This window comes from Gopherus flavomarginatus, chromosome 2, assembly GCF_025201925.1.
Source record: "Gopherus flavomarginatus isolate rGopFla2 chromosome 2, rGopFla2.mat.asm, whole genome shotgun sequence".
Classification (NCBI taxonomy): Eukaryota; Metazoa; Chordata; order Testudines; family Testudinidae; genus Gopherus; species Gopherus flavomarginatus.
In genome coordinates this window covers 277,615,493-277,642,613 of record NC_066618.1, presented here as the reverse complement: position 1 = coordinate 277,642,613, position 27,121 = coordinate 277,615,493, and the positions used below count along the sequence as shown (strand labels likewise).

The window sequence follows — 27,121 nt, the reverse complement described above, 5'->3', positions numbered from 1 at the left end:
ACTAGCTCTTTTCCATGGTTATCAGGAGCATCCAGCATAGCTGCTTTGTCAGGATTGTGTGATATATCCCCCCCTCCTTCTTTGTGTGTTATATCGCCTGTTGTCAGATCTGTGTCAGAAAGGGGGAAAGTCAGTCCAGTGCAGAGAGCTCAGATAATGCCATTCACACCACTTAACCCCAGAAGGCCAAAGACTGGTCTCATTGGAATCAGCCCTCATGGGCTTCCATTGTATCAAGGTTTGGCCCTGAATGCAAGGCTGATATGGGTCTTAATTGGTATGAGGGGCTTGCATAGGGCTTCTGTACAGGGCTAACTTTCATCCTGGGAGAGGATAAAATAAGAAAAACGTTTCCATCTGGAAACAGGGTGTAGGGGAATTTGAATGACTGTTTTCAATGAAGTTTCTTGTTTGGCTGAATTTTTCCATTAGCATTTGCACAACTTTGAAAATAGTCTTTTAAGTTTTATTTTTTCTTTACCAAGCAGTCAGTGCAGTAGCAATCAACAATCACTTCTTTAAGAGAATGTACACAGATTGCATGCCCGCTGTCTTTCCCTGCGAGGTAAAAGTCTTGATCCTCTGTCTTTGAGCTGACAAGGACACGCTGTTCCTTTCAGTTTCATATTGTCAACCTCCACTTCCTGACCATGCCTCCCTAGTAATGAAGGAGATTTACTAAAGACTTTTTTCTTCTGTTTTTTAAGCAAAACAATTTGAATGTGTCCATGGAAATTCCGGATTCTTCAGTATTGTGTCTGGTAGAAGACTTGACAAGATTTGCCTGTAGTATTTCCCTCATAAGATATAAGAGGCATGCTTTCTTTTGTCATCTATGGAAAGCTACAAAGACTTAATTGTGGGGACCTGGGACTTGGCAGAACTGTGCATTAATGAAGTGTGGTTTTTATTTTTGGAAGCTTCATTGCCTGCCTTCCAAATTGGGGGGGGGGGGGGAGAGGAGGGAATCTGAACGTATATCAGTGGATTAATTCATTTGACTGTCATTTCCACCTTTCTTTTTTGGGTGGGAGGTGGAGGGGGGAGGGAATGCACAGAAGGAATGGTGGGGGGTTGGTTCTGCAGTTTGGAATTTTAATTGCTTGACCACAGTTATTAATTTGCAGTGCAGCAAAGGGCATGATTATTAATTAGTGTAGACTAAAAGGCTCTCTGGAGTTGGGTTGTAGCATCAAGTGGATGAGTTTAGACAGTTTTAGACTGAAATTATTGTCTACCAATACACCAAGCTACAATTATGTAATCACTAGATTTTCAGTCCCTGCAGATTAAACCTTGTATTATGAATACACACTCTGGTGTTTTAAAGAAAAAATATAAAATGAATGAGATTTTAATACTTCAGGATAACTGCTGATCTTGTGTACTGTTCAGTGGTTTTTCCTATTCCTTTTTATCACATGCTTTTGGTTTTGGTTCATTATAGACCTTAGATTTTTAAAAAAACAGACCAAAGCTTAGTACTTTCTGGAGCTGCTTCTCTTTCAATTAGGGTTGCCAAGCGTCTGTTTTTTTTTACCAACGATGAGTCCTGTGGCCCCTTAAAGACTAACAGATGTATTGGAGCATAAACTTTCGTGAGTGAATACCCACTTCGTCAGACGCATGCTCCAATACATCTGTTAGTCTTTAAGGTGCCACAGGACTCTTAGTCTGGATCTGTAAAAAGCAACAAACAAGGCTACCCCTCGGGTTTTTTACCAGAACTCCGGGTTAAAAGGGGACCCTGATGGCTCTGGTCAGCACCGCTGACTGGGCTGTTAAGTCTGGTTGGCAGCATAGGCAGGCTCCCTATCTGGCTCCGCACGGCTCCCGGGAAGCTGCCTTCATCTTCCTCTGGTTCCTAGATGAAGGGACAGCCACTGGGGCTCTGCGTGCTGTCCCTGCCCCCAGCGCCAACTCAGCAGCTCTCATTGGCCAGGACCCTTGGCCAATGGGAGCTGAGGGAGCAGTTCCTGCAGGCGCGGGCAGTGCAAAGAGCCATGTGGTCACGTCTCTGCCTAGGAGCCGCAGGGAGATGTTGCTGCTTCTTGGGAGCTGCCTGAGGAAAGCCCCACCCGGAGCCTGCACCCCAAACCGTCTTCTGTGCCCCAGTCCTGAGCCCTCTTCTGCACCCCACACCCTGGACCCACCTCATAGCCTGCACCCCCAGCCAGAATCTTCACCCTCCAACTCCCAGTGCCCCAACCCAGATCCCCCTCCCGCACCCTGAATTCCTCATTTCTGGCCCCACCCTGGAGCCTGTTCCCCCTAGCCCAGAGCCCTCATCCCCTCCCGCACCCCAACTCTCTGCCCCAGCCTGGTGAAAATGAGCAAGGGTGGAGGAGAGAGAGGAGGGATGGAGTGAGCGGGGGCAGGGCCTCGGAGAAGGGGTGGGGCTGGGGGCAGGGTAAGAGTGTTCGATTTTCTGCAAGCAGAAAGTTGGCAACCTTACTTTCAATCACTGTTAGGACTTGTGTGTCACTGTATCTGAGAGGGAACACCAGCTCTGGAATTTTCTGATCCTAACATAAAACTCATTACCTTCTCTTTTCCCATTTATATTTTGATTCTGTATTGCAGTTTTTCAGTGTTAGGGCCTAACCTGTTGAAGTGAATGGTAAAACTCCCATTGAAGTCAGTGGGTTGAAGGCCCTTTTGATACCAGAGTATGGAATAGAAATGGTTGGGCCTATAACGTCTATTACCATAATCCTGCTTTTAGTTTTGCCCATGTAACCCCATTGACTCAGTGATGGCATATGCATTGGAAATATACACAATACAAAAATATTTATGTAATATACATAGGGTCAAATTCTGCCACCCAATACAACCATGAACCCTGCTATGTTTATATGCCATCATTGTTAGAGAGAGATAGGATGCGTGAGGTAATATCTTTCATTGGACCAACTTCTGATAGTGACAGAGCCAAGCCTTTGAGCTACACAGAACTCGTCCTCAGGTCTCTGAAGCTTGGAAGCTTGTCTCACCAACAGAAGTTGGTCCAATAAATATTGCCTCACTCCCATTGTCTTTCTAATATCCTGGGACCATCATGGCTACAACAATACATCATTTTTATAGGCTCGCTCTCTCTATATTTCTTTTTTTAAAAAAATATTTGAACACACAAGCGCATTAAAGCTCTTCTGGAAAAAACTCTGTGGAACTGAATAGGGACAAAACCAAAAGAGTTCTGTAGAAATAGGGTTCAGTAGAAATTACTCTAAAAATCAGTAAACTTCAGTTCCTCACTGTTCCGTCTACAGTTTTTTTTTCTTTTTTCTTACTTTTAAACCATCCTATAGAATTCTACAGCAGGGAAGTAATTCTCTATCAAATTCCGTCAGTGGTTTTTTTTTTCTTTTTGTATTAAAGTCGGGGATTTTCAAAACTTCCTATGGAAGTTAGATGATATTCTCTCAAAAATTCAAGGGAGCTGAAAATCCCAACCAGATTCTACAGGATTTTTCCCTTCTGGGAATTTTCTTAGGTTGCACTGTGCTTGGTACTTGGATCCCTGGAAAGCATGTTGTTTTTCTATCCCCTTCTCCTGGTAATATATTTCCACTCAGTCTTTTCACAGAGGCTTCTGAAATAGTGCAGCAGCTTGTCATGATGTCACCATTACATTGCATGGAAACTCACTTGGCATGGGGAAGGGAACAGTCTTTGCTTCAGTTCCCAGTATCTTGGGAATTATATTCACATTTCAATGTTCCTGTTTAATGTTTAGATTTCGATCCAAAGGTTTGACTCCAACTTCAGTTTTTTCCCCTTCTCTCTTTTCTTAATTTTAGAGGGCCCAGTCCTATTACTTCCCTATGCACATAGCTCCTGTTGAAGAGCGTGGGAATAGCATGCATGCAGTAGCTACAGTATTGGGACCCAAAGTTTCTTTTGGCTGATGAGTGCTGGTACATCACTAGTACACAGTTTAGCAACCTATTGGAACTTATTTTCAATAGGTAGTTTGAAAAACTCTAGTTTGAAAATAATCCATTAAAAAAATATTTAGGCCACATCTACAGTTGAAAAATTGTTTTTTTCACACCCCTGAATGACCAAAGTTATACTGACAAAAGTGGCAGTATAGACACACCTTATGTCTACGCTACAGCGACTCAGTTGCACCAATGCAGCTGCGCTGCTGGAGTGCTTCTGGTGAAGACACTCAAAGACGATGAGAGAGAGTTCTCCTGTTGGCTTAATAACGCCTGCTTCTGCACTGGCACTTAGGTTGGTATAACTTACATCATTCTGGGGTGTGGATTATCCACAAAATAATTTGTAATGTAAACTATGGCTATGGCTACACTAGAGAGCTTACAGTGGCACAGCTGCATTGTTCTCCCGCCGACGTAACGCTGTCCACACCGGTGCTTAGGTCCCGATAACTTATGTCGCTCGGGGGGTGGCTTATTCGCATCCCTCAATGACCTAAGTTATATTAACATAAGTGATAGTATAGACAAAGCCAGGGGTTTGTTTTTCCTGGGCTCGAGCTTACCCATTGTTCCAAGGTGTTTGCAACTGAATAGGATAATTGAGTTCTGAGTGCCAACCCACTGTATGTGTTCTAGGAGGACGTGATACAGCCTATGCCAACCAGGGTGGAATGTCACATTCAGAAAGACAGGAATTTCATGATGCTACTTCATAGTATCACCCAGAATTCATAGGTTATACAGACATATCTCTAGATCATCACAAAGGTGAAAGAGTGGACTTGATCGTGATCTACAAGCACGTACGCTGGGGAGAGAGGGCTGATAGGCAGCTCTTTTATCTAGTGTGAAAAAGGTGTGACGAGATCTAGTGGTTGGAAACTGAAACTAGACAAATTCAGACTCGGTGGGTGAGGTAGTGTCTTTTATTGAACCTACTGCTGTTGGTGAGAGAGACAAGCTTTTGAGCTTATATAGAGCTCTTCTTCAGGTCTATTTCACCCACCTTGTCTCTCCAATATCCTGGGACTGACATGGCTACAACCACACTGCACATTCAAACCAGAAATAAGGTGCAAATTTTCAATAATGAGGGTAGTTAACCATTGCAGCAATTTACCTAGGGGTGTGGAGGATTGAAGTCATTAAATGAAGACAGACTGAATGCCTTTAAATCAAGGCTGGATTATATTTTTAAAAGATATGATATAGTGCAAAAAAGTTATGGGCTTGATATGGAAATATGGGCTGAGGTTCTATGACTGGTGTTATGCAGATCTGACTATATGATCATAATGGTCCCTTCTGTGAATCCACCTAGTCGTCTTGCTGTTACCTCTGTTCTCCTTCTCCCATCCCCTCTTTTGTTTGTTACACCAATTTATTGTGTCATTTTGAAGAAGATTGTAAATTCTTCAGGGTGGGGTCCATATCTTCCTATGGGGTTGTACAACATCTAGCACAATGATGCTAGCCCAACAGCAATAATAAATAGTAATAATTGTTAGAATTCACATTGGACCTAAGCATCTATTGAGCATCTGTTTTATTTCCTTTTTTTAAATAGTGAAATACATGCGAGAGGCAACCCCATATGTGAAGAAAGGTTCTCCAGTTTCAGAAATTGGGTGGGAAACGCCTCCACCTGAATCTCCACGGTTGGGAGGTATATCCTCCGACCCACTGTCGCAGCTTTCTCTCGCCATCCAGAGAGACAAAAAAACGATTCCACTCAAAATGTGCTACGTGACGCGCAACATGGCTGTGTCGGATCCTGAAAACAGGTAAGCTATCGCTTTGTCTTGGCCTAATTTTTTGCATTAGAACATGCTATTCTATTATTCATCTTAGAGCTGTTGACTATAAAGCTTGAATACTGTGAACGATAACACTGAGGATCAGATTCTTTGTTACGTCTAACTCCCTTGAACTGAGATAATAATCTGGCCCTTGGCTTTCAGAAAGCTCATTCCATGTGAGGAACTCAAAGTATTTTTGCAAACACTTCACAACAAAGCATTTCATAACATCGATGAGATTGCTGTGGTAAATACACATTTGTCAGCTTTGGGGTGTGTACTGGAAAAAAGCTCTGGTGGCACAATCAAATATTTTTCATAAGAAATACACAAATTAACATTTTGCTGTTAGCACAGTTGTATGATTTTCTTCAAGAAGAATAATCTCCCACTCACTAATAGCAGCATCAGAAAAATAAGATCAGACAAGAAGGAAAAAAGTTGCTTTTTTTTTTTAAGGGTGGCCTAATTGTCTTGTCAGTTAAATGCAACTCTGACTATTGACGGGGAGAATGAGAGAGAGGTTACATTTGAGAAAATAAATGGTGATTTTCTGTGGCTTTTTAATTTTTTTTCACAATGCTAAAAATAAGATGAGCTTTCTGGCCCTTATTTATAACATGTGTGGAACAGCTGCATCACACCAGCACGCTCAATGATCGTCTATTTTAACAGCTGCTAACAAAGAGAACCAATAGAGTCAGTGAGGGGGTGGAAATAGAGACCCATTCTTCCATTCAAACAATGGGCTTTTTGTTCTTCTCTAGCACACAAGTTTTTAAAGAAGCAGCTTGGAGCTTTTTTGATTCTCAGCACTTACATATTGGAGGGACTGAAAATTTACATTTTCAGAGTTAGCGTTTCATGTGGAATGAAGAGGTGGGGTTTGTGTAAGGCAATGATTCCCCATGCTTTTGGTTTTTGCTGGAGACACTCCCATCCCCCATGATGGTTTGAAGGATACATGCTCCTAGCTCCCTTGTATTGCATCTTGGAAGGGTTCCAATATTTTGACTGTTTTCTTTTAATTTTCTCCATCTCTCCTATCCACTTCTAGATCTATTGTTCATTTAGGTTTTTTTTCTTTCACTTTTTTCTCCCTTTTTTGTACAAACTGCACTTATGGGGGGAGGGATAGCTCAGTGGTTTGAGATTGGCCTGCTAACCCAGGGTTTTGAGTTCAAACCTTGAAGGGGCCATTTAGGGATCTGGGTCAAAAATGTGTCTGGGGATTGGTCCTGCTTTGAGCAGTGGGTTGGACTAGATGACCTCCTGAGATCTCTTTCAACCCTGATATTCTATTTTCATTTTCCCTTTCGTGATCCCCAACTCATCAGAGGGCTGTTGGCAGGGTTAGTGGTAGTCAACTCTTATAAAAGAGTAGTCCAGTTTTCTGCAGTAACAACCTAAAGCACTATTGCAAGCTGTCATTGCTACAGAGTGCAGTGGTTTGGACCATCACTCTAGAATACTGGGGTTTTTTGTTTTTTTAAATGGAGATTGGCAGCTGCATCACTAGCCTTCCAGCCTGCAGTGCTCCCAGTCACAGGCTGTCTGATAGTGGGAAAAAAACCCTCTCCATTCCCATTGTATGGATCGCTATGAGAATAACAATATTCCTCGCATGTGAGTTTTAGATTCTTTGAGTTTTCTCCTTCTTAGAATAATAGGACTGGAAGGGACCTCGAGGTCATCTAGTCCAGTCCCCTGCACTCAAGGCAGGACTAAGTATTATCTAGACCATTCTTGACAGGTGTTTGGAGATTTTTAAGAGCAGATTAGACATGATGGAGATTCCACAGACTCCCTAGGCAATTTATTCCAGTGCTTAACCACCCTGACAGTACTCCAGATGAGGCCTAATCGTCTTTCGCTATGTTGTAATTCTGGGCCTCTACCACAACCCTGACCCTAAAATTTGCTTAAAAACCATATTGTGGAACCAACATCACATTGTACACAATACTTAGTAAATAGTATACAAGTTTTATCCATGACAAAATATGGTAGTGACGTGTGCAGTTTTTGATGTGACTAAGAAATAATGCGTGGGAGAGCCATGTCACTCATTAGAATGGTTTTCTGTTCTGGTTGCTTTTGTTTCCTGTGGAAAGAGTGACTTCTGATTTTTACTGTAGTCCAGCATGCAAAATTTCACACTACCTTATGCTGGATTTTTCCATACCAAGCAAACTGTCTCTCTGTCACTCGACAAGAGCAGTGAAATCGCAGACTATTGTGGGTCACATGAGCATAATTTCTTTTTTTAGATATCTGAATATCAGAACTGAAGTTTTCCGTAGTGGAATGACATCATAATGCAGGTTAGAAGATGTACCCTGTATAACTTAGATCAGGACAGTAACTGGATTCCAAAACATTCTTAAAGCACAGGCAAGACCACACTATGTTACAGCACTACTGTTTTATAACACAGTTCTCTAACACAAATGGATCCTATAACTGATGATGTAACTTTACTGTAGTGTTTATAATAGCAGAATCAGCTGGCTGCCAAAGCCTCCACTAAGGCGCTCTCCATACTAGGACTTGAAACTGTATTTGAAATCACTTTCAAATGTGGCTAAGCCCAAACATGGTTGTGAAGAGGTCTGCATACAACATGGTCACAGCTGTGCGGTAGAACCATTTTGTAGATCAGCTAGAGGGGCTAGATTATAGAATGATTTCTGCTGAACTGGTTTTACTTAGCACAGTTGAAAGAGACTGAGAAGGAAATACCTCTTTTTTAAAAAAATTGAAGTTTTCCCCAGACACGGAGGAGATACGAGGTCTGGTTTTCCAGTTTAGGCCTGTATAGGGTCTTTCTCTCCTTCTAGAGAGTGGACTATGTAAAGACATTCATGAGTCTGTAACTGCCTTTAAACAGTCTAATGTACCTGTTCCTGTTAGCTCAGCAGTAAAGCTGCATGCTTTTAGATCCACAGGTCTTGGGTGCAGGCCCTGCAAAAAAACAGACCCAGAGCATTGTTGCAGGCCCATCCTTCTCTCTCTCTCTTCTAATGTTTCTGTGCATTAGTTTAGTTTTGGCAGGATGGTGTATGATTTTCATTGCTAGTTGAAGACATCAGCACAAGAAAAAATATGTCCCATGCAATACAAATCAATCCAAGGTCTGAGGACTTTAGGACAGTATTTCTAATAAACACAAACATGGTGAAAGGAGAAGACATGAGGAGCATTTTAGCACTATTTATCTAACTCATGCTGGTCCAGACACAGGAGCCTATGTTGTTATATTTTTGGGTGGAATAAGCTAGGTTGAGGTAATTACCACTGCAGCCTGTTTGCCTTCACTTTTATTGACAAGTGTCATATACAATAGCAGTACTAGAGATTGTCAGGCCTCAAAGGGAAAAGTTCCCCCTCTCAACCCAGTAACTCAAGACTGGGAAAAGTTATTAATATTGCTAGGCAGTAAATGTTTCCGCAGCACAACAAATCTTCTCATCAATTTCTGATGAGTTCCCTTAGGTGAGATTTGTTTTCTTCTGCTTTTAAAGCCTCTTTTGCACCTGTTGCAAAAAGACTTACGGGCTCAGTATGCAAAAGATATGACACATGCCGGATAAAATGACTGATGAGGCCAGGCTGAATCAATTCAGGTTTCTACTGTTCTGCATTGTCTCAAACCCCCGCCTGCCATTTATCCAACTAAACAAAATGTGTTCAACCTAATCCTTCAAACACTGGTTCACATGAGTAACTTTGCCCATTGGCAGTAGTTCAGCTGGACTAAGCAGTGCGATTCTAAAGAGTAAATTCAGTGGCTCAGCTCTCAAGGATAAAGTTACTTATGAGCATAGTGTTTGTAACACTGGGCCCTTTGATGGGAAAGGGGAGTTAAGGACATAGTGTCATAGAGTTTAAGCCTAGATTGGGCTACCAGAGCATCTCCTTTATATCACAGGCCAGTGTCATCTTCCAGGACACGCTCGCACCCCCGCACAACCAAAATTAGACCAAAGTATTACTGTTATGTCACACGGTAGAGAATAACAGGGACTGAGGCGCACCTACAATGGCAGGGAATTAAGTGAGATATACCCAGGTGATCCTGACATGTGACCCATACCATAGGCTGCAGAGGAAGGTGGAAAACCCCCATGGTCACAGCAATCTGATCTTGGGCAAAAGTTCTTTCCAACCCCACATATGGCAATCAGTTAAGACCCTGCGCATGTGAGCAAAAACCATCCAGCCAAGCAGCTGAGTGACACATAGCTAGCTAGGCATCCTGCACAGAGTGATAGTATTTAGGCATATAATAGTAAAGCCAGTAGGGTCCTACAGAAATTACTGAAAATACTCTTTGAATATAATATAGAATAATTTTTTTATTATAGAATTTTTAAACCATCTTAGTGATTGAATAGAGAATTAGAACCCTAATGTAGAATTCTGTCAGTAAATTTAAAAATTGCTTTAGAAAGTTTATTCTCTGGTAAATTCCATGGGACATTTCTATAAGAGGAAATATCCAGTCATGCTGCTGCTATTTAATTATTTTTATAAGTGTGAACCAGGTTGAGTCTCAGTTGTGTTAGAAACTGTACAGACATATATTCAAGACATATGACATAGACAACTGTACAGACATATAGCAAGGGATGTGAAGGGCAACAAGAAGGGTTTCTACAAATACGTTAGCAACAAGGTCACGGAAAGTGTGGGACCCTTACTGAATGGTGGAGGCAACCTAGTGACAGAGGATGTGGCTGGATATGAGTCAATAGTGTGCCCTTGTTGCCAAAAAGGCTAACGGCTTATTGGGCTTCATTAGTAGGAGCGTTGCCAGCAGATCAAGGGAAGTGATTATTCCCCTCTATTTGGCACTGGTGAGACCACATCTGCAGTATTGTGCCCAGTTTTGGGCCCCCCACTACAGAAAATACATGGACAAATTGGAGAGAATCCAGCGGAGGGCAACGAAAATGATTAGGTGGCTGGGGCACGTGACTTATGAGGAGAGGCTGAGGGAACTGGGCTTATTTAGTCTGCAGAAGAGAAGAGTGAGGGGGGATTTGGTAGCAGCCTTCAACTACCTGAAGAGGAGTTCCAAAGAGGATGGAGCTCAGCTGTTCTCAGTGGTGACAGATGATAGAACAAGTTGCAGTGGGGGAGGTCTAGGTTGGATATTAGGAAACACTATTTCACTGAGGGTGGTGAAGCACTGGAATGGGTTACTTAGGGAGGTGGTGGAATCTCGATCCATAGACGTTTTTAAAGCCTGGCTTGACAGAGTCTTAGCTGGGATAATTTATTTGGTGTTGGTCCTGCTTTGAGCAGGGGGTTGGACTAGATGACTTCCTGATGTCTCTTCCAACTGTAATCTTCTGTGATTCTATGATAGTAAAATACAGCCCATGCCTGAGAGAGCTCACAGTCTTAATGACAAGGCAGAATGGGTGAGTGAAATAAACAAGCAGTGAAGGGAGGAGGACAGAATAAAAATATGATTATGTTTTAGCAGAGGGCAGGGCACAGTAACATGATATAGAATAAAGCTGTGTTAGAAAACAATGAACTGTTTTATTAGGTCAGCTTTCATTGTAAATGTTGTCTAGTCATTTTATAAATATGTGTTTTCACAGTGGGAGTTCCGTAGTTTTAATAAAACCCACAAGAGAGGAGAGCATGTAGCTTGGCACCTAACATCGGTCCTGGATTCTCAGTTTCACTAGTTGCACTAGCTCATGAGAATTTAAGATTTTTGGTGTGGGGATTCAGATGTGGCTTTCTTGATCCCTGAAACTTTGCAGGGCCATATCCATGCAACTGATCATTAGAACAGGGGAAAGGCTGGTTCATGTTTCATTCCTGCTTCTTGTGTTGGTGTGAAGGTGGGTGGATGTCTTGTTCTTTCAAATTTGGGGGGCAGAGGTGACCTAGGTGAGTGTCCCATCCTCCCTGCTTTGGCGGGGAGGTGGAATGTGTCTGTCTCTGTAACTTTGAGGGTTAGAGCAGATTTAGGAAGCCAAAGCACACAGATGTGATTACCTGAATGGGAAGTTGGCCAGGACACTCATCAAGATTTGAAAACCTCACTATTATGAAACATGCCCACAGCCCTATTTTCCGTGTATCCAAAAAAGTGCATAGTTGATGTTACAAAACAGAAGCTGGATTCTCCTTGTACTCCTGATTTATATCAGTGTAACTCCATTACAGCTAATAGATTTGCTCTAGTGTAAGTGGGAAGGGAATCCGGCCCGCTGTGGCAGTGTATTCTGCATACTGTGCAAGTTAAGAATGACCAAGTTGCAGCAAGTGAGTAATGTTTTTTATCGTGAAGAAGCACTTTAATCAGTCTTACTTTGCTTTGTCTCTCTGTGGATCATCATTTAATTGAGAGAGAAACAATTTTACTTTGCATGGGTGTAATCTCCACAGCAGCCAGTGGTACGCAGTTTGCTGGTTACTAACAGAAACATAAGCTAGTTGTTTTTTCTGTCAAGGTTTTTCATAGCCTATCCCCGCTCTACCTGTCACCTTTCAGTTGCTATCAAGCTGTTGACTCCCACCTCCAATGCTGGCTTCCATTGTCCACTTGTAAAATTTTCAAACAAGCCTCTTCTTTCTTACTCCCATCACGCTTACAAGGAGTTTCCCATGAAACTTCATTATCCTCTTTCAAAGCCCTCCCTAAATATCTTCTTTTCCATGATGCACACAAACAACTTGAGACCACTGCCTATCATGTGGACTAATATTGTCTCAGAGCATGTCAACACTACAGCCTCTACAGCTACGGCACTACAGTGTAGAAGGGTTTTTTCCAGCTGTGTTGTCAATCCATCTCTCTAAGGGGCAATAGGTAGGTCAATGGATAAATTCATTTTGAAGTATTCTTCCATAGACCTCGTCCCGTCTACACCAGGAATTTGATCAACTTGATTACAGAGCTCAGGGCACAAAACTTCACAGCCCTGAACAACGTAGCTAGGTTGATCTAATTATTAAGAGTAGACCAGGCCTCATTGTTTCCTTGTACTCCCCCATCTGTGGTCTCTTGGCTTATACTTAGATTGTAAGCTCTTTAGGGCAGGGACCGTCTTTTTGTTCTGTTTGTACAACTCCTAGCACAAAGGTGTCTTGGTCCATTCCCAGGGCTCCTTGGTGCTGTGGTAATACAACAAATAAATATTAACAGTCTGCTTTATTCATCTTTCTTCATACTTCTGTTGCTGTTAGCTTGTGACTTGTGTATGTGAGATAGTGTTTTTATGTTAGTATGGTCTAAGAATGAATGTAGAAGCCTGGAAATCAGGACACTTGGGTCTTGTTCCTGGTTCTGTCACAAAGCTGCTATCTGACCTTGGCCAAGTCGTCTCTGAAATGGGGATGCCTTACCTACCTTAAAGGGCTGTTGTGAGCCTTAACTAATGGTTGTTAAAACACTTGGATATCCTGGAATGAAAGGCCTCAAGAACTTAATTATAATACAGGGAAACACCGCTACAACGCGCACTGCAATAACGCGAATTCGGATATAACGCGATCATAAGGTGGCTCTGGCCACCCCAAGCAAAAAAAAGCGGCTGGAGCACCACGGACATGCAAAAAAGAAAAGAAAAAAAAACCAGCCAGAGCGCCACTGAAGCGCAAAAAAGAAAAAAGAAAATAAAATGAAAAAAAGAGGCTGGAGCGCCGCTGAAGGAAAAAAAAATCAAAAAATGGAATGTGCCTTCCCCCACTGCCTCTTCCCTTCCTATCCCCGCTTCTTCTTTTGGCTAGAAGAGCCATTCTCCTCCCCAGTGGCTCCTTGCTTTTCCTCTGCCCCTTGCACGTCTCCCCTGGTCTCCCCAAGTGTTTCCCTCTCCTGCTGCATGGCTGAAAGCCCCCGCTGCTGGAGCTGCACCCTTTTCAGTTACTATTATGGGCAGTTCACAAATGCAAGTCATTTTCTGCCCAAGAGAAATTGACTGGCTTGAAACTGACTGGCTTGAAATAGTAAACGTCACTATACCCCGCATTTATCATGATCAAATTTTTTGGACCCCAATCATCGTGTTATAGCGGGTTTTCATTGTGTAAGTAAGATTATTGGCACAGACATGTTTTGCCAGACATGTAGGGTGACCAGATAGCAAGTGTGAAAAATCGGGACAAGAGGCGCGGGGTAATAGGCACCTATATAAGACACAGCCCCCCAAAATTGGGACTGTCCCTATAAAATTGGGACATCTAGTCACCCTAGGAGGAAGGCTCGGGCTTCAGCTTTCTGCCCTGGGCCCCAGAGAGTCTAACACTGGCCCTGTTCTCTGTTTTATTTTGGCAGACCCCCTGAAACCTGCTCGTGGGTCCCCCAAAGGGCCCCGGACCCCTGCTTGAGAACTGCTGATTTGCACCAATGCAGAATGCTAATATTCTGATTTTGTAGCATTTTTGCATCCACTTTACACTCATATTGTATTTAGTGTAAATAACTACAGGTGCAGGGCAATGAACTGGCCCTCCAAGTCTCTGTAAAGCGTTGCACTAGATAAATGTTACATCAGAATAAATGACCCGCTGTGTCCATAAAAGGAAAGCGTGTGTAAATTACAGACTCAGTTACAGATAATGGTGGGGGCTGTTATTGCTGGAATTGTTCTACTGGAATCTACACATACAACCCCAGCTATTCTTAACTCCTTATGGCCACTTAACTGCGCTCATGTTTTCACACACATATACACAGTTCTCATACTAAGTGCCATTTTCATTGATTGCGATCACAATATGAGGGAGTTAGACTGACATCGTTATATCTGTTCACAAGAGGATAGAAATACTTAGCACTTACCTAGGGCTGTTTTGTAGTGTATTTACAAAGGAGGATAAGTATCTGTGATGGGTTGGACCCCCCTTTGGGAAGCCACCAGATATGCTGGGGTCCCACTGAGCCTACCTGTCCCACCAACCCGGGTTGCCCTTATACTGATGCTGCTGTGATAGGCTCTTAAGCCCTTTTCCAGCATACACGCAGGTAGGGACACGCAGCTGCAGAATCACAGAGTCTGTGATTAACGCTTTGTGGGAGGACTCAGCTAGGGGATTTACCCACCACTCATGTGCATACCTCCTTTGGGGTATAAACCCCAAAACAATATTGTCTTGCGCTGTATAGAGAGATCTGTACAACGCAAGCTCATAAAAATCCGCCCTCCCCCGGTATGAATTGCACAAGATGGATTTTGGAATAAAGAAGAAATAAGTTTAACTACAAAAGGTAAATTTTAAATGATTATAAGTGATAGCAAACAGAATTAAGCAGATTACTGAGAAAATAAAACAAAACACCCAACCCTAGCTTGATTCAGTAAAGAAACAATTTACAAATGATAATTTCTCACCCTAAATATTGTTTTAGGTGGTTTACAGAGTTTCCGCAGCTTAGGCCATGGCTACACTTACAGTTCTGCAGCCCTGGTAGTTACAGCTGTGTTCGTACAGCTGTGTAGGGCCAGCGCTGCAGTGTGGCCACACTGACAGCTACCAGCGCTGCAGTGTGGCCACATTTGCAGCATCTGCAGCACTGTTAGGAGTGGTGCATTGTGGGCAGCTATCCCAGCATTCAAGTGGCTGCAACGTGCTTTTCAAAAGAGGGGGGTGGGGTGGAATGTGACAGGGAGCGTGGGGGAGAGAGAGAGAGTGGATTTTTGGAGCTGACACTGTTCTCAGCTCCCTGCCTTGCAAGTTCTAAGGGCTGGAAGACACACAGTGCCTACCTTCAATCATTTTAAAAGTTCTGACCCCTTCCCCCACCCCTCTCTCATTCACTAAATGCAAATTATGCACTCCTAAATAGCCGTCAGACCAGATAAGCATCTGCTCAACATGGACTTCCCCTTCCCCCTCTGCCGTGTGAGCGTGCTGTTTCTCTCTTCAAGCAAACAGCTGTGAACATTCCAAAGTAATTCCCGTGTCTCCGCTCGCTCAGCAAACAGGAGCTGTGTTTGTTTTTTAAATAAGCAGTTTGGCTGAACTCCGAGCTCCCCCTTTCTTCCGGTTTGTTGTGGACAGGAATTCTGGGATACCTCCTTATACCCCGGAGGTCAATAAAAGCGCTGGTGGGGTCCACACTTGCTGACCAGCGCTGGATCACCAGCGCTGGAATCGCTACACCCGTGGCACGACCGGGTGTACAGACAGCGCTGCAACCAGGGAGTTGCAGCGCTGGCCGTGCTTTGCAAGTGTGGCCACATCCTAAGTTGCAGCGCTGTAACCCCCTCACCAGTGCTGCAACTCTCTAGTGTAGCCATGGCCTTAGAGTTCTAGTTATTTCTCTTCACAGGCTAGACCTCTGCCTCAGCCTGGACTCAGCCCTTGCTTTTCCCTAGCTTAGTTCCTTTGTCTCTTTGGGTGCTTTTAGCAGTCTTCCTTCTTGGGCGGGGAGGCAGTGGAGAAGAGCTTTGATTGACTCCCTTCTCAGCCTTAAATAAGATTTACATAAGGTGGGAATGCTTTGTTTCCAGTGGAAAAATACCAGCAGTGTCCAAGGTGGTACTGTGTACCAGGTGGCATCAAGACATGACCTTGCAGTGTCAAAGCAGCTGCTCAGGAAGGTGGGGAAATTAGTATCTTCAAGGTTCTATTGTCTTCCTTAAATGGCCCATTGAGGCTGATTGCCTAATGTCTGGCTGGTGTTCCCCCAAGTACACACACAGTTGTAATTGTTACATAATCAATATTTCTAACTTTAGATACAGAAATGATACATGCCTACAAATAGGATAATCATATTCAGTAAATCATAAACTTTTCAATGATACTTCACATGACTCATCTTACGTAAAACAGATCTTAGTTATGCCATATTCATATCATAAGCATATTTCTATGAAGAATATGGGTGTGATGTGACAGTATCATTAGCCCCATTTTATAGATGTTGGGACTGAGGCACAGAAAAGTGAAATTACTTGTCCCAAGTCACAGCATGTCAGTGGCAGAGCTGACTCCCAGGCTACTGCTCTTTCCACTGGACTGTGCTGCCAGGAATTTAACCCTAGGGAATTTTGTGATTTTTTTTCTTTCAGATGTTCCTTTCTTCTTCTTGCTGCTTTTATTTAACCTATTTTGCACAGCCCATTAGTGATCTCTTAAGATAAAAGGACAAGTGCCTCCACAAAAAGAGTGTAAAATTAAAAGAACTGGAGTGTGGTCTTGTAGTAATCTCTTTACGGCAGGTAGTCGACTAATAAGACAGTCTTCTTGGAGACTGTATCCTCATTCTTCTGCTTTCCTCAGCTGTTTTATGGATGCTTCTGGAGACCCATTCTTCACCTCAGTGTCTTGTGACATTGTTGCCTGATTTATCTTAATTGAGGCCCTATTTTCCCACCACAGAATTCATATAACTCCCACTGAAGCCAGTGGAAGTTTTATGCGTGCTTTGGCATGAGATTCTGTCATCTATTCTCTAAGATTTTCCTTGAGTAAAGTGATGGTACTATGCACTGTACAGTAGTATAGTCACACTTAGTGGAGATTCACCACAAACTGCACACACTATGTTCTGTGAACTTGGCAATGGTTTTAGGATAGCTGTAATTTCTGTGGGAGATTTTTAAAGTATTTTTTTCATCAAAACACATATATTTCCCCTCTCCATTGACAGCTAGTTGCTTCAAGAAGCTGTGCTTTACGTTCTCACTCCAAACACATATGGGAGGCAACGTGAACAGGCTTTGTATATCAGGAAGCTTTAAAGGTGCTTCAGTCCAGAGTACAGGCAAGATCCTGCAGTGTCTGATGTTGTTCTGTTACGTGACACTAACCTCACTGTGACAAATTCACTCCACTGTTCCTTGGTTTTTCAAATAACCTACCTCACCAGTAGTTGAAACAGTTTGGTTCATTGGTTCAGTACGTTAGCCAGTTACCCATAGTAATGAGGGTTGGACTGGATATCACTGTCTCAGCATTCAGCACTACTATGACTAGAGCATGAGAAGGGAAGAAAAGAGTTTTGTGCAAAGGGGAAAAAAAATTGCTTAATGTCTGTAGATTTTTTTTTATTTAAAATTGATGTCTTTCATTACCCGCTCTAGATAAAGTAAATGGTTAGTTTGGACTTGTAGATCAGTCAGTGTCAGTACACGTTTTTATTGCAGGGCAAAATTCTACCCTAGCTGGGGATTTCAGTCCAGTTCCCAATTAACAGGTATCTTACATCATACAAATCCTCAACTCAGCTGGCATTAGTTGCAAGTCAGCAAGAAACTGTTAAATATTGAGCACAATTAGCATTCTTTTGACAATCATGGAACCACAGAGTGTTCAGATGGAAAAGGCCTAGATTATCTCACCCTATAACATTGTTCTGGTCCAGATTTAATTGTGTCAGGTAATGAGGCTTCCATGACTTTCCCTAAGAAATTATTCCTCTGTCTAATAGGTTGGACTCTGGGGACTTTTCCCTGGAAATGAAACCTAAATTTTCCATTTCTTAATTTCAACAATTTATTCCTAATTAAGTCCCCTGGTACCAGAGCTGGAATTGAACTGGCACAATCCTAACAGCACTTGTTGCCAATGGAGCCACCTGGGAAGTCAGAGGAAAACATTATATGTTGCAGTAGGATGGGGACTGAGATCTTGGGACACTATGGCCTTCTTTACACTGGAGAAATGCACCAAAATATTCCACTGATCCAAGCAGGCTGCACAAGGGTAACTGAGAAAAGAAATTGGCCCTAATGATCAAATGCTTTGCTGACTGTATACACCGTGGAAATCTGGTTTCAGTGAGAGTAATTCTGTTCTCAGTGCAGTGGTGTAAATTCAGAGTAGTTCTGCTGACTTCAGGAACTCTGTTGATTCCACTCATTGTTAATTGCAATGAAGTTATCTTTCCCTTTAATTTGAGTAACAGACTCCTGAATCTGATCCATAAGCGAGTGTACAGAGTGTAAATCTGTGCAAAATTTGGCCCTAAGATGATGTAGGAGGGGAAAATCCTCAAGTGATTTGACATAAGGTGGTTCTTAGAAAACAAACACTCCTTTCCAGTGAGATCTTATCAAATACGTGATTAATATAGTATACTGGGTATTTGTCTTAGATATCTGCCCCTCTATAAAATAAAAGCTCTGGAATTCGGTGGGGGGGGGGAGTGAATGTCCTTTTTATTGCAAGGTTGCAGCATTTAGAGGTTTCGAGTTTTATGTTGAAACCATGTTTTTGTAAGTAGGAAAAGACACACTGGGAGATATTCCTTGGCTCACTGGAACTCTGCAAGAGAGAGAAAATTACCCTTTTATTATAAGGTTTGCCAAATGATCTCTGAGAAAATGTGATATCATTCATATGCATTGCCAATCTGGAGAGAGACCACACATCTTGGCAGCCATCTAGAGCTAACATATAATTCCTTTGGGTTGGTATGGGCTTTATCAGAAATAGTTCCATATGCAGTATTTACATAACTGTGGTGGAGTGTGAGTAAACACAGCTGTGGCATTGCCCTAAATATTACTGTTCAATGGGGAATTAAAAGAGAACTTTATCACCAAACTGCAGATAAACATAATTCAGCAGGAGTTGGTCAGTTCAGCCAGGGAGCCAATTAAAGCTACAAAGACTGGACTGCTGGAAACATTTAAGCACTTTAGAGTTTGAGTTTACTAAGATCATCAGAATTTCTTTTCAGAAAATATGGAAATACCATGAGTCAGCAAATAGCTGTTAACACAGAGCATTTCCCAATAGGATTTGTGAATGTATCCAGTACACTCTGTAAGAGACAAGGAGGGATAGGCAGTGAAGTTATAATGCTTTTGACCTCTGAGCACAGGAGAAGTGACTTGGTAACACTCTATGAGGGAAACTTGCACAATGACGAGTCTGAAAATTCCACCCAGTTCAACATTTTTTTTTTCACTGAAAAAAGCACATCTGAGTTGACTGAAACATTTTGCAAATTCAGGTCTGTTTTGGCTCCTTGTTTTTGGTCAAAATGAAAAAATGACTTCAGAAATATCTAAATGAATTGTTATGATTTTTTTCATGCTAGGTTCACAAGAGGATTTAGGCACCGTTCAGAAAAGAGGAGAAGGAGGTCGGGGGGGTGACGTTATAAAATCTAACCTAGTGGTTAAAGCACTCACCTGGGATGTGGGAGACCCAGGCTTGAATTCCTATTCTGGAACAAGAACTTGAACCCAGGTGAGTGCCTTAATCCCAGTGCCATTGGCTACTCTGGGATGGGTCTCCTGCTGAAGTGTTTCCATTTTGCAGAATCATAGAATCACAGAATATCAGGTTGGAAGGGATCTCAAGAGGTCATCTAGTCCAACCCCCTGCTCAAAGCAGGACCAATTCCCAACTAAATCATCCAGCAAGGGCTTTGTCAAGCCTGTCCTTAAAAATCTCTAAGGAAGGAGATTCCACCACCTCCCTAGGTAACCCTCCTATCAATCAAAAGACTGGAAGGGACCTTAAGAGGTTGTCCAGTCCCCTTCACTCATGGCAGGACTAAGTATTATCTAGATCATTCCTGAGAGGTGTTTGTGTAACCTGCTCTTAACAGTCTCCAATGATGGAGATTCCGCAACCTCCCTAAGTAGTTTATTCCAGTGCTTAACCACCCTGACAGGAAGTTTTTCCTAATGTTCAAACCTAAACCTCCCTTGCTGCAATTTAAGCCCATTGCTTCTTGTCCAATCCTCAGAGGTTAAGAGGAGGGATTTTTCTCCCTCCTCCTTGTAACAACCTTTCATGTACTTGACAACTGTTATCATGTCCCCTCCGTCTTGTCTTTCCAGACTAAACAAACCCAATATTTTTCAGTCTTCCCTCATAGATCATGTTTTCTAGACCTTTAATCATTTTTCTTGCTCTTCTCTGGACTTTTTCCCAATTTTTCCACATCTTTCCAGAAATGTGGTGTCCAGAATTGGACACAATTCTCCAGTTGAGGCCTAATCAGCACTGAGTAGAGCGGAAGAATTACTTCTTGTGTCTTGCTTACAACACTCCTGCTAATACATCCCAGAATGCGTTTGCTTTTTTTGCAATAGTGTTACACTGACTCATATTTAGCTTGTGATACACTATTGACTCCCAGATCCCTTTCCACAGTACTCTTTCCTAGGCAGTCATTTCCCATTCTGTATGTGTGCAACTGATTGTTCCTTCCTAAGTGGAGTACTTTGCATTTGTCCTTATTGAATTTCATTCTGTTTACTTCAGACCATTTCCCCACTTTGTCCAGATCATTTTGAATTATAATTCTATCCTCCAAAGCACTTGCAATGCCTCCCAGCTTGGTATTGTCCACAAACTTTATAAGTGTACTCTCTATCATTGATGAAGATATTGCACAAAACCGTATCCAGAACTGATCCCTGTGGGACCCCACTTGTTATGCTTTTGCAGCATGACTGTGAACCACTGAGACTACTCTCTTGGAATGGTTTTCCAACCAGTTTTCCATCCACCTTATAGTAGCTTCAGCTAGGTTGCATTTTCCTAGTTTGTTTATGAGCAGGTCATGCAAGACTGTATCAAAAGCTTTATTAATGTCAAGATATACCACATGTACCACTCACCTGCTATCCACAAGGCTTGTTACCCTATCAAAGAAAGCTATCAGGTTGGTTTGACATGATTTGTTCTTGACAAATCCATGCTGACTGTTACTTATCACCTTATTATCTTCTGCATGTTTGCAAATTGATTCGTTAATTATTTACTCCATTATCTTTCTGAGTACAGAAGTTAAGCTGACCGGTCTGTAATTCCCCAGTTGTCCTTATTTCCCTTTTAATAGATTGGATAATACTTGAACAGTCATGGGGTCAGAGTGAGAACGACACTAGTCTGGTGAGTAGGGCATCCACGTGGAAAGAACACCTGGGTTCCAGTCACTGCTCCAGAGTAGTGTTTGAAACCTAGATCTTTCACATCCCAAGGGAGTGCTCTAACCACTGGGCTAAAAGTTACTGGGAGGAGAGGGGCACCTCCTTCTCGGTGAGTTTTTTTTGTGAGAAAGGGCTTAGGTGCCTAGCAGCAGGAGAAGGGGTAGGGTTGTAAACCTTCCCCTCCTCTATGAATGTAACCCCTCATTTTCTTTGCTTTAAAAAAGAAAGAGTTAAAAATGCACAGAAACTAAATGAAATTTTTCTCATTTGCTGAAAATTCAGAAAAAATATCAGTTTTGGTTCAACCTAGCCAGTTTATTTTATTATTATTATTATTATTTATTATTTTTTTATTTTGGTACTGCCAGCAAACCAAAAAAAATCAGCAAAGAATCCTGTGGCACCTTATAGACTAACAGAGGTTTTGGAGCATGAGCTTTCGTGGGTGAATACCCACTTCCTCAGATGCATGTAATGGAAATATCCAGGGGCAGGTATATATATGTGTGCTAGCAAGCAAGCTAGAGATAACGAGGTCAGTTCAATCAGGGAGGATGAGGCCCTGTTCTAGCAGTTGAGGTGTGACTTCACTAGAATAAGACAGGAGATCTACATTACTCACTTCACCTCTCTTCAAAGAAAAAAGGACTGTAAGCTGTCTAAACTCCTACCTGCCACATGGGGCCACAACAGTGGTACCCCTAACCCACCCAGCAATATCGTCAATCTATCCAACTACACACTCAGCCCAGAAGAAAAGTCTGTCCTATCTCGGGGACTCTCTTTCTGCCCTGCCACCCCCACCAACATGATACAGTTCTGTGGCGATCTGGAAGCCTACTTTCGCCGTCTCCGACTCAAAGAATACTTCCAGGACAACACTGAACAGTGCACTGATACACGGGTGCCCTCCCACCAACAGCACAAGAAAAAGAACTCCATATGGACTCCTCCTGAGGGTCGAAATGACAGCCTGGACCTATACATTGAATGCTTCCGCCGGCGTGCACAGGCAGAAATCGTGGAACAACAACATCGCTTGCCTCACAACCTAAGTCGTGCAGAACGCAATGCCATCCACAGCCTCAGAAACCACCCTGACATTATCATCAAAGAGGCTGATAAAGGAGGTGCCGTTGTCATCATGAACAGGTCTGACTATCAAAAGGAGGCAGCCAGACAACTCTCCAATACCAAATTCTACAGGCCACTTCCCTCAGATCCCACTGAGGAATACACTAAGAAACTACAGCATCTACTCAGGACACTCCCTACACTAACACCAGAAGAAATCAACATACCCCTAGAGCCCCGACCAGGGTTATTCTATCTACTACCCAAGATCCACAAACCCGGAAATCCTGGACGCCCCATCATCTCGGGCATTGGCACTCTCACTGAAGGACTATCTGGATATATGGACTCTCTACTCAGACCCTATGCCACCAGCACTCCCAGCTATCTCCGCGACACCACTGATTTCCTGAGGAAACTACAATGTATTGGTGACCTCCCAGAAAACACCATCCTAGCCACCATGGATGTAGAGGCTCTCTACACAAACATCCCACACACAGATGGAATACAAGCTGTCAGGAACACTATCCCTGATGATGCCACAGCACAACTGGCTGCTGAGCTCTGTGCCTTTATACTTACACACAACTATTTCAAATTTGATGACAATATATATCTCCAGATCAGTGGCACTGCTATGGGCACCCGCATGGCCCCACAATATGCCAATATCTTCATGGCCGACCTGGAACAACGCTTCCTCAGCTCTCGTCCACTCACACCCCTTCTCTATCTACGCTACATTGATGACATCTTCGTCATCTGGACCCATGGGAAAGAGACTCTGGAAAAATTCCACCATGATTTCAACAGCTTCCACCCCACCATCAACCTCAGCCTGGACCAATCTACACGGGAGGTCCACTTTCTTGACACCACGGTGCAAATAAGTGATGGTCACATTACCACCACCCTATATCGAAAACCCACCGACCGCTATGCCTACCTTCATGCCTCCAGCTTCCATCCCGGGCACATCACACGATCCATTGTCTACAGCCAAGCACTGAGGTACAACCGCATCTGCTCTAACCCCTCAGACAGAGACCAACACCTACAAAAGCTCCACCAAGCATTCTCAAAACTACAATACCCGCACGAGGAAATAAGGAAACAGATCAACAGAGCCAGACGTGTACCCAGAAGCCTCCTACTGCAAGACAAACCCAAGAGAGAAACCAACAGGACTCCACTGGCCATCACATACAGCCCCCAGCTAAAACCCCTCCAACGCATCATCAAGGATCTACAACCCATCCTGGACAATGATCCCACACTTTCACAGGCCTTGGGTGGCAGGCCAATCCTTGCCCACAGACAACCTGCCAACCTGAAACATATTCTCACCAGCAACTGCACACCACACCATAATAACTCTTGCTCAGGAACCAATCCATGCAACAAACCTCGATGCCAACTCTGCCCACATATCTACACCAGCGACACCATCACAGGACCTAACCAGATCAGCCACACCATCACTGGTTCATTCACCTGCACATCCACCAATGTAATATACGCCATCATATGCCAGCAATGCCCCTCTGCTATGTACATCGGCCAAACTGGACAGTCTCTACGGAAAAGGATAAATGGACACAAATCAGACATTAGGAATGGCAATATACAAAAACCTGTAGGAGAGCACTTCAACCTCCCTGGCCACACTATAGCAGACCTTAAGGTGGCCATCCTGCAGCAAAAAAACTTCAGGACCAGACTTCAAAGAGAAACTGCTGAGCTTCAGTTCATCTGCAAATTTGACACCATCAGCTCAGGATTGAACAAAGACTGTGAATGGCTTGCCAATTACAGAACCAGTTTCTCCTCTCTTGGTTTTCACACCTCAACTGCTAGAACAGGGCCTCATCCTCCCTGATTGAACTGACCTCGTTATCTCTAGCTTGCTTGCTAGCACACATATATATACCTGCCCCTGGATATTTCCGTTACATGCATCTGAGGAAGTGGGTATTCACCCACGAAAGCTCATGCTCCAAAACCTCTGTTAGTCTATAAGGTGCCACAGGATTCTTTGCTGCTTTTACAGATCCAGACTAACACGGCTACCCTCCAAAAAAAATCAGTTATTTACACAACTCTTATAATGACCCTCATTCAGGCTAGCTGCAAGATTTGATCTCTGGACTTTCCGCATAAAATGGACTTTCCCTGCTGACTGAGCAAAAGGATTAAATAGTTGGTAGCTATAGTAGACTCTCATCTCTGGACTTTCCCTGCTGACTGAGCAAAACGATTAAATAGTTGGTAGCTGTAGTAGACTCTCATCTTATGTGGACTGGCCATGAGGGGGAAGGGAGGGGCGCTACACTTGCATTGTTATTTTCCATGCTGAATCTTTTCTATGGCTAGAAGGGCTCAGTTGTTATTACTGTCAACACATCATCTTTCCTCAGTTCTAAAATCACTTTAAAATACAGTATATATTGTTCCATCTTCCTGTCATGTGGTGAAGAGTAATGTAGCCATTTGCAGTTGTTAGTACATCACTATCAAGCTTTGGTGTCTAACAGGCAATTTACAAGAAACCGGGTGTAATCATCTTTCCTAAAAATAATCCGTATCAAAAAATCATATACAGATGATACTTTGCAAATTTTTCTGTTAAATGTATTGCATAATTCCAAATTGTAACAGGATTTGATTATTTTGATTCAGTTAAAGGAATTTATTGGGGATAAACCCTCTAAATGCTCATGATGGTTAGGATAAGAAGAACTAAATTGATGTATGTTGCCAAGAAACTGAAGGACTCTATTTATATATTGTTGTATTTGTATCTTGACACAGCTGATGGGAGGGAAAAGGAATATAGCTATTTTAGACATACACTTTAAATAGATGCAGCCAAGGAAAATACACTCTGGGGGGCAAACGTAGCAAGTTATATGTTTGTGTGTTTAAAATAGCTATTTATTAAAGTGACACACATCATTCAGGCTGCTAATTCAAAATGGCAAGGATTCATGTTATCATTTGTAAGTTATTTAGCCATGAAGAATTTATTTTTAAACCAAACATTGCTGCAAATTAATTTAAAAAGAACCAAACACCAAACTTGCCGTCAATTTCATTGTAACTGAAAACAGTCTCTCATTACAGTGCTTGTACAATGTTTTGTTTGTAACACAGTACATTTGGGGGTTCTTTTAAAGATATTGTCATATAATTGTAACCCTTCTGCCCCTCTAGTTGGCAGCAACAAGGGCCGGGTTCAGTATCCAGGGGTTCCGTTTCAGTAACACAATGCATAACCGGCTCGAGCCCCCACCCAGTGACCTGGGACACTCACATACCACACCCCCCTGGGCGCCTCTAGGAGGCAATACTTCCCCTCTCGCAAGCACGGAGTCTGAGTGTAGCAAAATCTTTTTTAATAAAGGAAGGAATCAATGCGGCATCCCATTGGAGAAACACCACAAACAGGGTCATAACACAAACCATAAACAAAAACCCACCTCCAAGTACGTTTGGCACTGTCCTTTTTCCGCTTAGGGTTTTAAGTCCAATCACCCCAAAGTCCAACAACCCAAAAGTCTCTGGTCAATGCCACCCCAGAGTTCGAGAGTCTATCTGTAGAGGTCCCTCCCCCCAGCCTGGGTAGAAAGGGGCACCTTACGTGGTCCAGGGCCAACTGCCCTGCCTCTCCGTGGGTTCTGCTTCCGCCTTCTCCACGAACTGCTCCGCTTCACCAGCCGCTCCACTCTGCTCCTCCAGCCATCCTCAGGAACTGCTCCGCTCCACCAGCTGCTCTGCTCCATGAGCTGCTCTGCAAAACTGCTCGGCTCCGCTCACTCTGTGGGCCGCTCCACCCGTCCCGCAGCTACTCCGTTCTGCCAGCCGCTCTGCTGCCACCAGCTGTCCTGTGATCCGCTCCAGCCGTCCCCGCAACTGCTCCACTCCGCCAGCTGCTCTGTTCCACAGTATATCTTCGGGCTCCCCCACTAGCTAGCACAATGCTCAGTGCTCTCAGCTCAGTCATTTCAGCTTTTTTGTGATTTCAACTCTTAGTGATCTCAGCTCTTAGTGGGGAAGCCCCAGTGCGAGTGCACCATTAGCCCAAAGTGAGTTCAGCTCAGCAACCTGTTTAGATTCTTGAGGGAATAAAAAAATCAACTCTGACATTCCACAGTGGAGAGAGGAGGGGGTGCAACTGGTGCTTCTGGCTCCACAAGGAGCCTGCACCACCAGGCACAGATACCTGTCCCCAGCCTCTCTACTTCACTGGGTTTTGGAACCCATGACCCTTGTCTAGCAAGTACCACCCAACTGAGGGTGAGTCATTTGTCACCAAGCAGTCCCACCGCTCAGCAATCTGGGATAGGGTAGGCGTGTCTATGCAAATAAACTCTCTGACATTCTTTCCACCAGATGTCAGGGTAGAGCTTATCCTGACTCT

General features: G+C 43.2%; 1 protein-coding gene across 1 annotated transcript in view; it reads left to right on the top strand.

Annotated features, from left to right (window-relative positions):
• Positions 1–27,121, top strand: part of SNTB1 (syntrophin beta 1) — a 179,395-nt gene that overhangs the window by 72,453 nt on the left and 79,821 nt on the right. The window contains exon 2 of the mRNA XM_050940966.1: positions 5,521–5,737. Within this exon, the coding sequence (XP_050796923.1) occupies positions 5,521–5,737 (217 nt within the window). The remainder of the gene's footprint in view (positions 1–5,520; positions 5,738–27,121) is intronic.